The following is a 15476-nucleotide window of genomic DNA, read 5'->3' as shown; positions in this document are numbered from 1 at the left end:
CCTACAACTGAACTTGCGTATCTACACTAGCAAGTAAACCTTATCCCATCCTTTATTAATGCCTATTTTCTTGTTTCTTTTATCCTTTCTTCTTGATGGATTTTATTCTTTTTTCTCTTTCAGGCTAAGTCAGTGCCCGACTTGCCCCTGAACCTGCCTCTTCCTTAGAGTTAGAGACTTCTGGAGGTGTGTACTACTTGTTATTGTTGCCCTCCCCCCTTTTTAATTCATATCTTTTTTTTTTTAATTTTTTTATTTATGGGGAAGCCTTCAGTGTCCCTCCCTTCCTCCAATAATTTTGCCAAGATCTCTTCACTCTTCTTTCAACCTACATTGTATCCTTTCACAGAGTCTTCTAAGAGGTCAGAGGGATAGGAGGACAAACTTCCCACGATGGTTGAAGTGGTTGCCCAAGCTTAAAAGGAAGCTCTATCACAGGAGGCTGGTACACGTTTTTAACCTTTCCCTTGCTCTCCTCCTTTTGTCTCCCTTTTCTTTTCTTTTTTTAAAAACTATGACCCTGTGTTTTTTCTTTTCTTTTTTTTAGGTGTTGATGCAAGAACTAAGGGACCTAAGTCTGCGATTGCTGAGGAAGCTAAGGGACTTGCTCCTAGACAGGGATCTGTTAGACCTCCCAAAGACTTGAAAATCCTTTAGTTTCTAAAGGTGGAAATACAACAATGGAGGAAGCCCCAAAGATGGCTGTCTTAGATCCTAGCTCAAGGCTTTCTACTTTCCTGGCCCGTTTTGATTCTTTGGAGTTCAACAGCCTCGCTGCGAGCCACTTTCACCGTTTTGGGCCTCCCTTTGGTAGCTTCCTGCGATTCTTTGTGCCTGCTAAGGACTTGCCACTCTTGGAGGGAATGTTCATAGCTCATGAGGACTTCACCAGTGGGTTCAAGGGAGGCATTTTTCTGGGCAACATCCTGATAGAGCTCCTTGTGTTGTGTTGATTTCTCTAAGGGACTCTTCTCTTGACTCCTTATCTGAGGAGAGGAGTTTGGAGTGGAGGGAAGTGGTGCAGGATCTCATAGAGGCCAAGTTCAAATTGTCCTTTTTGCTGGAGTACCTACGGTTTTTCGCCCACACACTATTCCAGAGGAAGGCTTCCAAGGATCTTAATGCTGAAATTGTTGCTGCTGAGGAAGCTTTGACTCATGCTCATAAGGCATTGCAAGATTTGAAAGTCAAGAAACAGCTGATTCTTTCTTCCTCAATTGTTCCTGCAAGTCCCTCAGAAGGCTCTTTGTTCACTAGCCTTATATCTTAGCCCCTTTCTTTCTCTTTCTTTAGACAATTCAAGATGTATAAGTTTTTTCTTTTTTTATATTTCTCTTTTTGAAACTACTTCTGACTACTTTCTTTATGATATATATGGATATGTGCTTTATGTATATATATATATATTTTTTTTGGGCATCTTTCCCCCCCACCCCCCCCCCCTTTTTTTTGAGCTATATGAAATAATTATTGATTTTTGATATTTTGAAAATTTTTCGACAATAAATTTGACAAATTTACATTCAATAGAAAAAAAAAGATTTTGAATTGAGTTGTGGTGATTAGTTTCAAATTTACATTCAATAATAATAATAATAATAATAATAATAATAAAGAAGATTTTGAACTGAGTTGTGGCGATTAGTTTCAATCGAGTCATCTTATTGAATTGTTGATCTGGTCTTCATTTTTGCAATTATTGTTCCGCAAAAATTGAAAAGTATGATGATAAGAGCATCTCCAATGGCTTCTTTAAAGCCAATTTTAGAGCAACAACTCTCCAAAAACCCACTCCAACAGCTTTTCTATCTTTATTTTTTAGAGTAGAGTTGCTACAGTACTTTTCTATAAGTAGAGAACACTGTAACTTTTACTATTCATCCTTCAAATGTTTTTTTCTATTATAATAATCAAGTATTGAATAAAAAAAATGTTGAAAGATTTGTAATTGTTCGAAAAAGAATAAATAATAAATAAAGAATTAATGAAGAAATAATAATTAAATGAAGTGGAGAAAATGATAGAGAATCTGTTGAAAAGTACATTTAAAAATATATATAAATAAAAACTAAATATTATTGCTCACTTTCCAAACAATACAAAAATATAAAGAAGCTGTAGGTGATGCTCTAAGGCCGCCATTATTGATAATTGAGTCAGAAGTTCAAAGTTGTACAGTACAAAGCTTGTACTGTCTTTGCATATGAGGAATAATATTAACAACTTGCTTTCATGTCTCAAGAAAAAAAAAAAAGTTTGAATTTTAAGAATAATCTTTATCCCAAACGGAGTTGGATATGGCCATCTATACTTTGACCATCCAAGTTTATCTCAGGATTTGAAATTAATGAAACCTTATGCTAATGGTAATCCTACCCTATTTTGGGGTTTTTATTTTTATTTTTTCATATCAATATTTTCCCTAATTTTTGTTAAGATTTACACAATAAAAAATAAAATTTACACAATAAGAAATAAAATGCTAAGATTATGCTACATTATGAATCCGCTAACAAAAACTTAACAAAATAATATTTTTTTCTGTAGACAATGTGTGATGTATAAATAACCTACAATTATGGACCTAAATCCATTGGAATTATATTGTAACAATATTTAAACAATAAGCGTTGGGAACAAGCTTTAAAGCCTCCGCCTCTTTCCAAATAAGCCAACATCAAGCACAGCGATGTAATTTGCTAGCCAAAGTATAATTTAGATTTCGCACTTGCCAACCAAACTCAGACAACAATTACGTTTATCCAATGATCCCTCCAACAAAGAATCTCTCTTTACCGTGCTTCAGGGCTTTATTGGACCTACACTTGATATTAGCCTAAAGGCTGAGAAAAGGGTGGCTTCCCTAGACCCAATATCAATGGCCACTCCAAACACCAAGTCGTCAAGTCAAATGCGTCTCCACCTCTACCATTTTCTTTCTAAAAGAAAATGAAAGCAGATTTGCACTAACACGTGCAAATGACTCACCAAGTGTCCTCGTTTAATTTGAATAACAGTGGAGGACCATTTTAATGAGTTTTTTAAATGAAATTCCCACTGAAACTAGTTTATTCAATTTTTTTTTTCAATATTGTCTTGTAAGTTAACGTTGGATATTCATATATTACATAATGACAATTTCAGTTTTGATGATCAAGTTGTCCATTGATTAATTATGGTAAATTATTTTTGGTTATGGAGTTAGCTTGGTTAGAGTTGATGGTGTTTGGCCCTTTGGGGTAGTGTTTGATTAGAGATGTAGCCGACAATGGATTCGTTTTGGTGGCCTGGGTTTCCATGATTCTCACTGGAGATTGATAGGGAGGAGAAAGAGGGGCCAATTTGCCATTTTTGTTTTACTACGAATAATTTTGAACTCTTTATGGAAATATTATTTTTTTTTTTAATAGAAAAAAATATTATTTTGTTAAGTTTTTGTTAGCGATTCATAATGTAGCATAATCTTAGCATTTTATTTCTTATTGTGTAAATTTTATTTTTATTGTGTAAATCTTACAAAAATTAGGGAAAATATTGATATGAAAAAAATAAAAATAAAAACAAAAACCCAAAATGGTAGGATTACCATTAGCATAAGGTTTCATTAATTTCAAATCCTGAGATAAACTTGGATGTCATAATAGATGGCCATATCCAACTCCGTTTGGATAAAGATTATTCTTAAAATTCAAACATTTTTTTTTTGAGACATGAAAGCAAGTTGTTAATATAATTCCTCATACGCAAAGACAGTACAAGCTTTGTACTGTACAACTTGAACTTTTGACTCAATTATCAATAATGGCGCCTCTTAGAGCATCACCTACAGCTTCTTTATATTTTATTGTTTGGAAGTGAGCAATAACATTTAGTTTATTTATATATTTTTAAATGCACTTTTCAACGGATTCTCTATCATTTTCTCCACTTCATTAATTATATTTCTCATTAATTCTTTATTATTATTTATTTTTTTCGAACAATTACAAATCTCCAACATTTTTTTTATTCAATACTTGATTATTATAATAGAAAAAACATTTGAATGGATGAATAGTAAAAGTTACATTCTCTACTTATAGAGAAGTACTGTAGCAACTCTACTCTAAAAAATAAAGATAGAAAAGCTGTTGAAGTGGGTTTTGCTATATATAAGACAAGACCCTTATACTTTATTACCTATAATTTAATACACAATTTTCAGACTTTCACACTTATAAACAAAATGTCTTTCAGTCACTAATTTACAAAGAGAGAGAAAGTTGAACTTAGAAGTCAGCATGAAATAGCTGAGTAGCCATGAACACCGTTAGATGAATTTGAAAAATTAAACAAGAAATATTTTAAATGCGAAATTAATTGGGACTTTACAATTTCAAAATTTTCAATAGAATTTGTTATTTTCATCATAATTTGCAATATTGCAATTATTGGATCAATCAGGTGGGAATAGCTTGACTTAATAGTAGACCCTTTAAGTTTCTTAAGGGTCTCCCATTTCAGTCTGGACTCTGGCGGGTTTACTTGTATGTGAGGTGGTCCCTCACTTGTCCAAAAAAATAATTATATATGCAAAAAAAATTTATAAAAAAATTTATTTTAAATTAATATGTTCTGTAATTACTTGACTTGAAAAAAATGTGTATATATATACACTTAAAATAAATATTGTATACTAAATTAATCTATTTTCACCACTTAATAAAAATGCTGTCAGACACTAATTTACAAAGAGAGTAAAGGTTAAACTTAGAAGTTAGCATGAAATAGCTGAGTAGCCATGAACACTTTTAGATGAATTTGAAAAATTAAACAAGAAATATTTTAGGTTAAATGCGAAATTAATTGGGACTTTACAATTTCAAAATTTTCAATAGAATTTGTTATTTTCATCATAATTTGCAATATTACAATTATTGAATCAATCAGTGGGAACAGCTTGACTTAATAGTTGGCCTCCAAATGTCTTAAGGGTCTACCATTTCACAGTCTGGCCTCGGGCGGCTTTACTTGTATGTGAGGTGGTCCCTCACTTATCCAAAAATAAATTTATATATGCAAAAAAAATTATTAAATAATTATTTTAAACTAATATATTCTGTAATTATCTTTCTTGAAAAAAATGTGTATATATATACACTTAAAAAAATATATTTTATGCTAAATTAACTTATTTTGACCATTTAATATAAATGTTGAACACTTTTACTTGAGAATCATAAGAATTTGAGTTCAATAAATATAAGACAAATACTACATTTACAACATTTTCACAATAATTTCACAATAAATCTTATGTGGTAAGCTATTACTAATTTTACTTTGGGTTCAACATTAATATGTTTTACCCACCAATAACAGGCTAACAACTTGTTNGTAGATTTAGCTCAAAATTAACCTATTTTCAGCTAACTTTACACTACTCCCCTTCACTCTCCCTCATTTCTCCCTAAATCCAAACAGGTCCTTAATACCTAAATCTTGTCTCTCTTTCTTTCTCTTTTGTTTTTTCTTTTTTTTTTTTTTTTTGTGACATTGATATATTCAAAAAAAAAATTTATTAAATTTTATATAATTTAAATTTCATAGAAACTAAAAAAAAAAAAAAAATCCTAAAGCAACCACCAAATTCACACCCACTTGTGAAGAAGAAAAAAAATTATATATATTCTCAACTTTATTGTCATACTACTTTTATATCCAATGATCTCTCTCTAGCATGTATAACAATTTTACACCATTTTGGACACCGAATTTTTTTGCCTTCAAAAGTTAGGTTTATTTATCCAAAAAATTCAGGATGTTCTTCATTCGACTTCTCCTTGCTTCAGCTGTCACCTTTTGCTTCACGAGTTTTGTTTTTGGAGCCACTGTATTGGTAGATGATGAAAGTATGTTCTCACTCTCTCTCACACACACACAGTAGTGTATATGATAGCTTGAGTTTTTTTTTTTTTGTTTTTTTCCCTTTTCTATTTTCTATCAAATCTTTGTTTCCATGCGGATGTAATTGAACTAAAATTTGGTTGAAAATATTGATCGATTTGATTTTCTTTTTAACCTTACTTATATGTTTTTTTTTTTTTGGGTGGTTATAACGCTTCACAGTACGAGCTTTACGTGACATAGCAAAGACTTTGGGGAAGTACTGGAATTTCGATGAAGATCCTTGCAGTGCACCATCTGTATGGGCCAGAGATCCAAAAAATGATGCTGTTAACTGCAATTGCAATATCCCCAATACCACCGGCTGCCATGTTGTCAGCATGTATGCTCTCTCTCTCTCTCTCTCTCTCTCTCTCTCATATCTTCACCAAAGATTTATCTGCCAAACCATTGAAGTACTGTGTTACTGTTCACGACGAAAACTTACACTTGCGCGCGTGGCTTGATGAATTTATTTTGTTAAAAAATAGAACTGTGCAGAAAAAATTGTGATTTTTAGCTTCATCCAAAATACAAATAGTGATTTTTAACAATGGGTCCGTTTGGATAGCACTTATTGTTATTGAAAGTTGCTGAAAACTGATTGTTGCTGAAAACATTGTAGCAAAATAATTTTTAAATGTGTAAATAGTGTTGTGGGACCTACTTTTAATATTTTTTTAATACATAAACAGTGCGCTACAGTGCGTGAACAGTGTTAATGGTCTCCTGCACAGTGATTTTACTGTTCATGCGAAAAAAAAAAAGGGCTCCGAAACGTGAAATTGGAAACGCACAGTAACTTTGAGTGATATCCAAACGCAGGCAATAAAGTCAGTGCCCATGTAACAGTACAAGCAATTGAAGCAGTTGTCTAAGCCCAAGTTAAAATATATATTAAAAAAAAAAAAAAAGCCTCAAATAATATTTTTCTATTAAAGGAAAAACAAACGGAAAAGGAAAAAATACTGTTCCATAATACTTTTCATAACATTTTTATAATAAATATTAAGTAGCAAGTTGTTATAGTTTATTATTAATGGTAAAAAAATTAATGTAGTAGTTGGTTCAAATAGAAAACAATAAACAATTTAAAATTTAGGATTTATTGTGAAAAATATTGTGAATATTACATTTTTAAAACAAACAATATAAAAAAAAATGTAGTCACAAATACTTTCACAAATTTTTGAGATGGTATATATATATTGTTGTGACTGGTATGCGAGATACCAGTCTATTTCAAGATATTGTTTCGAGATTTATGCAAGGGATAGCTGTTGGCGGAGCCAAGGGGGCTGGGAGGGCCATGGCCCTCCTGACTTTTCAAACTTCCCATTTAGAATAAAATAATCTGTATATATTGATTATTGAACAATAATTTCCTCACCGACTTCCCCCTCAAATTAGTACTACTTCTTTTTAATATATGTTTGTTTGGATGTAACACAACTGTCAAGCTTGTCTGTCCTAAATAATAATATAATATATGTTTGTTGGGTGTCTATTGATTACATTACATAATATATGCTTATAAAAAAAAAAAATTACATTATATAATATATTATATGATACATACCATTTTATAATTCACCAAACATAAAATATTCTTTTTTTTTACAATTTTATTTAAATAATATTATTTTTATAAACTATTCATTAAAATAATAATAAAACAACTACCAATAAACCACCAGCCAATCCCCTTGGTCAACATGAAAATAATTTTTTTTTTCTTTTACAATTTAGGCTACAGTGAGCTTGTATTAATACAATCTCACTGTAGTAGTATGTCAAAAATTTTACAATTTGAAAGCTTTGATGGAGTTATTTTTTTGAAATTTTGATGCTAAAATTTAATATATACCCCTTTTAGCATCTTATTCTTTAATAGGAATGCTCTTACCTTCTATTTACCAAAATATTACACTCATATAATTCTAAAGATAATCTTATTATGAAACGGAGCTAGTTTGATCAGAATAAATGGAAACGGTCTTATCAGTTACAACACTCACTTTTTTTTTTTAATTATTTCATAATTTAATAATTACAATAATAAAATAAGCAGATTTCAAAAATGACAAAAATTAGATATAAATTCTAGTAAAAAAACTTAACATGAGTACATACTTTAAAATTGCTGATATTGAATTTTTCAGCAATTATTATTCCACAAAAATTGAATAGTATGACGATAAGGCCGTCGGTATTGATAATTGAGTCAAAAGTCAAAAGTTCAAAGCTATGAGGAATAATATTGAGGACCACACCGTTTGTTTCATTTTCATTACTATATCTTTCTCTTTCTCTTTCTCTAACGCGTCATGCAATTGCTCCCTCAGAATTCATTATTTGACAAGACATTATTGTCTCCGAAATTAAAGGTATACCACCGCCTTTGTTCGTTCGGCGTCTCCATCAAATATTGCAAGTTGCAATAATATATCTTAGCCAGTTAGAAGGAAAAACAAACAGAATAGTGCCACCCAATTATATATGCCTACATAGTTGTCAAAAATATATTTGTATGTACTTGTCAAAATTGAATTAATATTTTAAATTTATTTTTGTTGGGTATCATATCGTATTAATTTAGTACAATATACAAACACTATATAAATTTTTAAAAAAAATTATAAATATACATTATATTACATATATAAAAGGTATATTTATAATAAGTTTGAAATATATTTAACTAATAACCAATTTAATAATCATTTATGTAATAATACTTAAGAAAACTAATTAAATTAATCAAATTAACATATGTTTATAACATATACATTTAAATGGATTAATAATTAATTTTAATTATTTTGCCTAGCCAACTTCATTTAAGTTAATGTTATCATCATGTTCATCATCTTGAAAAAATATTTCTTCATTAACATTTTCTTCATCATCATCAACATTTACTATCTATTTTCTTCTTCTTTTTTCTAATTTTTTTCTTTATATTCTTCTTGGCATTCTTGCTTCTTAGACTAATAACAATAATAAAGAAACAATTATATTTTCATTTAATACATTATTCATAGCATAGAAAAGAAATTTGCAAATATGAAAATGAAGTGTCAAGTGTATAGTTCAAATTTTGTAGGAGAAAGAGAAGAGGGGGAATAAACAAACAAAAAAACTCATTTCAAATCCACATGTTGATGCATTGTAAGATAGCTATAATTATTGATATGATACGATTCATATGATATGTCCCTAACTATGTATCATATGATTCATGAATACTTCCAACATGCCCTTACTATACAAAAATTTTTGTGTACCATACAATAAGTATTATATGATACTAACAACTATGGGTGGAGACATAATCTACAACTTGTATATGAGAAAACACACAATTTCATCACTTGGGTCAACCACTTATTCTTGTCGGTAACACTTGCTAGTTGAGTTATAACGTTTAGCCAATAACAACTATACTTAATAATAGAATCATTTAATAATTTTACTTTTCATTTCAAATTCACTAATCACCATTGTTAGCACCAGCTACAAAACTCTTGGCCTATCATAACTTTACTTAATAGAATAATTTAACAGCTTCAATTTATCACTTCAAAGCAAATTAATAATAGAATTTTTCTCATTAATTAATCATAGAAATAAAATAAACTAATTTACCTTAAATTTGGCATGTAAGAGAGTAAAAGAGTGATGGTTTGTTGGTGATTGGTTGAAGAGAGAGAGAGAGAGATGTTTGATGGAACTATGGAATGATTTTTTTTTTTTGGAAAAACAATAGAAATACTCTTTTAAGTTATAGAGATAAATAGAATAAAAAATGTATGTGAGTGTCTTCTTCTTCCTCTTTTTCTAGGGAGGGGGGAGGCGGGGAAGGGGAGATGGAGTTCGAATCATAGATATAGGTGGTGGCAAAGAATGTTATTACTGGTGGACTATCATTTAAACCATCTTCTTTTTATAGTCATACACACACCACTTTCCTTAGAAAATTGGGTATGAGATACGGTTTGTTTTAGATAGACATGAGGGAAAATGACACAGAGCTGTCTATGGTTTTCTTTCATTTATATAAATTGACAAATATGACCTAGAATCTCAGCCAATCACACCCACCACTAAAGCTTCCCACTTCCATCCTATACCTTCATATTTTTATCTTCTCCAATTGCTAAAACACCATCAATTCTTGATTATATAAATTGACAAATATGACCTAGAATCTCAGCCAATCACACCCACCACTAAAGCTTCCCACTTCCATCCTATACCTTCATATTTTTATCTTCTCCAATTGCTAAAACACCATCAATTCTTGAAAAGTGGGTTGTCTCAATTGGCAACCCACGCAATAGTTCAGTGGATTTGACCATATTCCAACATATCTTCTTTTGTATGAGCTCCCGTTAGGAGAAAAAAATCCTAGCTCAAAAAATTTTCACCTACTCAAAATTTTTTTAGTAGAAAAAATTTTGGGGGAAAAATGTTTATTTCCTAGTGTTTAGCTATGTTCAAAAAAATGTTCCCAAAAGCATTTTTAACATTTGGCTTGTACGAAAAACTAAAAAAACTTTCTATATTTTTTAATATGATATTAAATTACAACTTTAATTTACCACGTTAAAATATTAATCTCTAACATATAAAATCATCCTAAAAAGTAAGAAAATCAAAATTAAATTATTCAGAATTACACTAACAAGTACAATCAGAATAACAGTGCAATATATAACAAAAAAGAAGAAGAAACAATTAATAAAAATTAACAGCTAAACTTTTATATACACTCACACATACAAACTACTATCAACTTTTGATATTATATGAGACCCAAACTAATCATTTACCTAATTACACTTTTGCTTGGATAATTACAAAACACTTGAAACCTTCAAAGGAACACTTGAAAGTTTTTTTTTGTATGAATTTAAAAATTTTGGATGCAATTCCCAAAGTTTTGAGTCATATTGTGATTGCCTTGAAGTTTTCCTAGGGTATCTTGGTCATTTCCATGGTTTCAATTTTTGTCATTTTATGTCATCATATTCAAGATTTTAAAGATATTTAGTCATTTTGGAGTATTCAAGTTTATTTGGATCAATTTGTAATTTTGAGGGTGTTTTAGTCATTTTGAAGATTTTAGGTTGGGGACTGCATGGATTGACTTGAGAAATTTTTAACTCAATCCATTACATGCGTAGAAACCAACTCAACTCAATCCACATGGGTCGGGTTTAATTGGGTTGGGTCAGTGGGTTGTGCATACATGTTTTATGCTTTGTAAAAATTAGGCTTTCTTAATTATTTAAACATTTTTTTTTTCAATAAATTGTTACAATTCATATAATATGCTTAGATTATATCAAATTCATCAAAATTTATTCCTATAATACCAAAATTTATCAACTTAAAAAAATAAAATAATGATATTTAAATAAACTAATATAAATGACGGATCAGATGGGTTGAAGAAACTATCCACCCAAACCCTACCCAACCAAAGACCCAAAATAGAATTTAAGCCTAACCCAACTCACCAACCCATGAAAACCAAGTCAAGGCATCATGTTTGGTCAGTTTTTTTAGGTTTGAGGGTTTGATGCACACCCCTAATTTTAAGTGTATTTTTGTCATTATAGATGTTTCCAAAGTGTTCTAGTCACTATAGAGGTTTTTGATCATATTGAAAATTTTCAAGTGGCATTTTGGATGTAATAATGGAATTTCAATTATTTTGGAAATATTGGTGGATATTTTTTTCCATTTTGAGGGCTTTAGAGGTGTTTTGGTTATTTTAAAGGCCTTAGGGGACATTGTAGTCAATTGGGGGGTTTTAAGGGTATTTGTATTATTTTGGAGATTTTAAGGATATTTCTATAAGTTTGGAGGTTTTGTGGTATTTTATCGATGAAAGTGATGAGTTAAGTAATGACTCCATAACAAAACCAATCACGAGTGGTTTAAATGATACTTTTTAAACTACAGAGAGGCAACAAGAAATTAGCCCTAACCACAAGCTGGTAAATTGTAATTAACCTTTAAAAATATTTTAAAATTCCAACCCTCTTGTCCCTTTTTGGTTCTACCCTTGTTGGCTGGTGGCATCTTGGGGCCACCCTAATAGAAACCTCCTTATAGTTACCTAGTGTGGATGGAGGGGGGGATTACACATATATGATAGAATAATCATTTACTTGAAGAGTTATGGACAACTATATTAACAATAATAGAAAAGAAAAGAGCATGTACTTTGTTGTTTTGACCTTAACCGTTTTTGGAAAATGAATAATTTTTCAAATTTTTTTTTTCCCCCTAGAAAACTACATCACTTTTCTATGTTTGGTAGCATTTTTAAAATGAGTTGGAAAAATATCATTTTACTTTCTTTATTAAGCTTGGCATAAAATAGAGTAGTTTTCTATCTACAACTTAATCTCACACCAACCTAATAAGGGATGTTAAGAGATAGCATACTCATTTTATTATGCTTCTAGTCCCACCTATGATTAGCCATTGATCAAATTACAACTTTATATTGCTAAAGTCATCCATTTATCCTTGTCTATAGCTTCAACAGTTGTTCAAGATACAATTTTTACATCCATGTTAGATGGTGAAAAACTAGAAAAAAGACTTATTTGTAACTATTCTGAATAAGAAATTATTAACATGTTTCATAAGTTTACATTGGATGGTTGATGAGGAAATACCATGTATGGCCTACTTAAATTTATTTATTGGTTTTTAAAATGTAAAAAGTATAAAGTGGAGTTTGGTCAGTTTAGAGCGGTAACAAAAAATAATTTTTTTTTTTTAAGAGAGAGTTTTAACTTATGACGTCAACTCCTAATTTATCATTAGACCAATATACTAATCAGTTTTTGGTATAGGCGGAGATTGAACTCTAGATTTCTTATATAAATATTAGAGACTTTACTAGTTGAATGTTACTCAACATTTTAAGAGAAGAAAGAAACCAATTTATAGGTGCAGCTAACCATATTATTTGTGTCTCTTTTATTGGAATGAATTTTAAATTTAATTTTTTAAGGCCAAAAATAAAATTAAAAAAGAAAACCCATTTTTCCAATGCTGGAAATACAGATATCTGAAAGAACAAAGTCTCCCGGGCACTCTGCCACCAGAACTGGTGAACTTGCCTTATCTTGAACATATGTAAGTACTAGTCAATAGCAAATAATTAACCTGTCTATGTTTTTGTGGTTTTCATCTCTTATTTATAATTTATGCATCTCCTTATACAGTGACCTGACCCGTAACTACCTTAACGGCACAATCCCTCCAAAATGGGGCTCCTTCACAAGGCTTGTCGACGTGTATTCTCTCTCTCTCTATGTCCTTCTGTGTGTGTGTGTGTTTTTGTTTGTGACTTTCATATTGTTATTCATGGCTTCTCCTGTATTGCAGTTCTCTTCTTGGAAACCGGTTGACCGGTACCATTCCCAAAGAGCTTGGAAATATCTCCACTCTAAAAAATTTGTGAGTTCTTACTCTTACTGCGCAACTCCACCATTTCACTCTGTTTCTATACAATGTATGATGCCCCCTTATTGATATTGAATTAGTTGAGTGAGCGTAGCGTGGATGTGTAATAGTTCTCATGTCGGGGCAAATTTTGCCAAATAATATTCTTTTGATAATAATGATTTAAATTGGTACTGTTTTGAAATCATTTGGGTATTTAGCAAAACCCAATTTTGAAGTGTTGAAAAACACAATCGCTTAAAATTCAGTCAAGTCAGCTGAAATCGTGTTTTGAAAACATGATTTTAAGTGTTGAAATTGTATCTCTAAAACTTGATTTTATATTAGAGGCTAGATTCTCAAATAACTCCAAAATGGTACCAATTTAAATAAATAATATTTAAAAAGTATTGTTTTACAAAATTTCTCCCAATTTCAAGCATATACTAAACTAGTCATTTTAAGGTATAGTGCAAATGTGGCTAACATTTTTTCTTGTATCGTTACAAAATGTTTTGTTATAAAGGAATTCCAATTTGTTATCAACAGGACCCTTGAGTTCAATATGCTTTCTGGAAGTCTTCCTAAAGAGCTTGGGAACCTAATGAATATAGAAAGGCTGTAAGACCCTTCATTTGAATTACTATATTTTAAAAACTTATTGCATTATACTTTATTTTTTTTTCTTTTGGTTGGCCTCCCTCCCTGTAGTAAGAATGTAAGATGTAAAAATGTCATTATGATCAAGCAAAATTGATTTACATTAATTTATTTTTACTTGTATTATATTTATGCATATCTTTTTTAGCTTATTGGCTTTTCTAAATTGGTATTGTTATTGTCATAGACACTTTACTTCAAACTATTTTACTGGGGAGGTGCCTGAAACGTTTGCAGGGCTAACGACAATGAAAGACTTGTAAGTTTCAAGATCTTTATTCAATTATTCGCACCGTCATTGCGTTTTTTTTTTTTTTTTTTGACCAACACCGTCATTGCGTTTAAAGTCCCGTGATAATAGCCCACCGGTTATCAAAGCTTAGTTTTGCATATTATTATTATTATTATTATTATTTTGGGTTAATTAATGTATTTTATATTTGATTTTAGAATAATGCTGAATAATTAATTTTGTGTTTAATTGAATTTTAATGCATGAAATTTGTTTTTTTTTTTTTATAAGAGAATGAAATTAAATAAGTAAATTTGTGCAAAGAAAAAAGTTAATGAACTTTATTTTTACAAGGGTCATGATGAAGTTAAAAAAAAGACAACCCAATTAAATTTGAATCCAATTGGAGCAAGAAATCAAACGAAATTTGCACCAAATCCAAGTCTAATTCGGATTAAGATTTCAGCTTGTGCACCAGTTAGTATTTAGGGTATAACTTTCAGTTTAGATGTCTAATCAATATGATTCAAGTTAGGTTGGAAAGTTAACTTAAAGGGCTACAACTTTGTAGTTTAACAAATGTCTGAATTCTGAAGTTAAACGGGCCAAAACATCAGTTAAGTGAAACCTGTAATAGGATTCTTTGACTTATTTAAAGGTTCTTAAAGTGTTTTTTTTTTTTTAATTTATTTATCCAGTTTTTAAAGTTTTATTTATATTATGGTTTGTTAAAAGTCTTGCTAAGGTAAGGGGTAAAATCCAACCATTTATTGGTATGTTCTTAACAATTATTTTATAGTTTTAATGCTTATGTTATTTTGTTTTTGATTGAATCCAATTTTACATAAGAGGAATGTGGTGTATTGAATAAATTTAGTGAGCGTGGATTATCAATTAAAAAAAAAAATAGTGAGTATAGAATAATGTCATATCCTTAAATATTTTGAGAATTTTATTTTGTCTTCAATTTCTTTTCATGCCATAAATTTAGAATGAAATTATTTACTAACAAGAGTGAGAAGTGACAAGGGATTTCGTTTTTGGGAAGAGGAGGCGAGGAGGAGGGTTCGGAGTTTGGACTCAGCCACATAGGGCTTAGGGTAGTGGCAAAGGTGCTAGCCCAGCTGTAGCCCATTGGCTGAGAAGGTAATAGAAATCCTTTGTCTTATTTTTAGACATGGCAAAA

General features: G+C 30.4%; 1 protein-coding gene across 2 annotated transcripts; it reads left to right on the top strand.

Moving 5' to 3' along the window:
- Positions 1–5672: 5672 nt before the first annotated feature.
- On the top strand, positions 5673–14334 carry LOC112008197 (probable leucine-rich repeat receptor-like serine/threonine-protein kinase At3g14840). 2 transcript variants are annotated; one of them, XM_065759569.1, is made up of 7 exons: positions 5673–5891; positions 6109–6268; positions 13018–13089; positions 13179–13250; positions 13342–13413; positions 13948–14019; positions 14246–14334. In XM_065759569.1, the coding sequence occupies exons 1-7, from the start codon at positions 5801–5803 to the stop codon at positions 14319–14321; spliced, it is 615 nt and encodes a 204-aa protein (XP_065615641.1). In that variant the 5' UTR covers positions 5673–5800; the 3' UTR covers positions 14322–14334. The 2 variants fall into 2 exon arrangements, with proteins under 2 accessions (XP_065615641.1, XP_065615642.1); XM_065759570.1 differs by lacking the exon at positions 13018–13089.
- The last annotated feature ends 1142 nt before the right edge of the window (positions 14335–15476 follow it).

The sequence above is a fragment of the Quercus suber genome, unplaced genomic scaffold (genome assembly GCF_002906115.3).
Source record: "Quercus suber isolate HL8 unplaced genomic scaffold, Cork oak 2.0 scaffold_332, whole genome shotgun sequence".
NCBI lineage: Eukaryota > Viridiplantae > Streptophyta > Magnoliopsida > Fagales > Fagaceae > Quercus > Quercus suber.
The sequence above is the reverse complement of the archived record's forward strand: the minus strand, read 5'-3'. Positions and strand labels throughout refer to the sequence as shown.

What these genes read in the sequence shown, in the direction of transcription:
- LOC112008197 (XM_065759569.1), top strand. Translation starts at nt 5,801, where the DNA reads ATGTTCTTCATTCGACTTCTCCTTGCTTCAGCTGTCACCTTTTGCTTC. An exon ending in TTCACAAGGCTTGTCGACGT is followed by an intron (nt 13,251 to 13,341) that starts GTATTCTCTCTC and finishes CCTGTATTGCAG; the next exon opens with TTCTCTTCTTGGAAACCGGT. An exon ending in CTAATGAATATAGAAAGGCT is followed by an intron (nt 14,020 to 14,245) that starts GTAAGACCCTTC and finishes TTATTGTCATAG; the next exon opens with ACACTTTACTTCAAACTATT.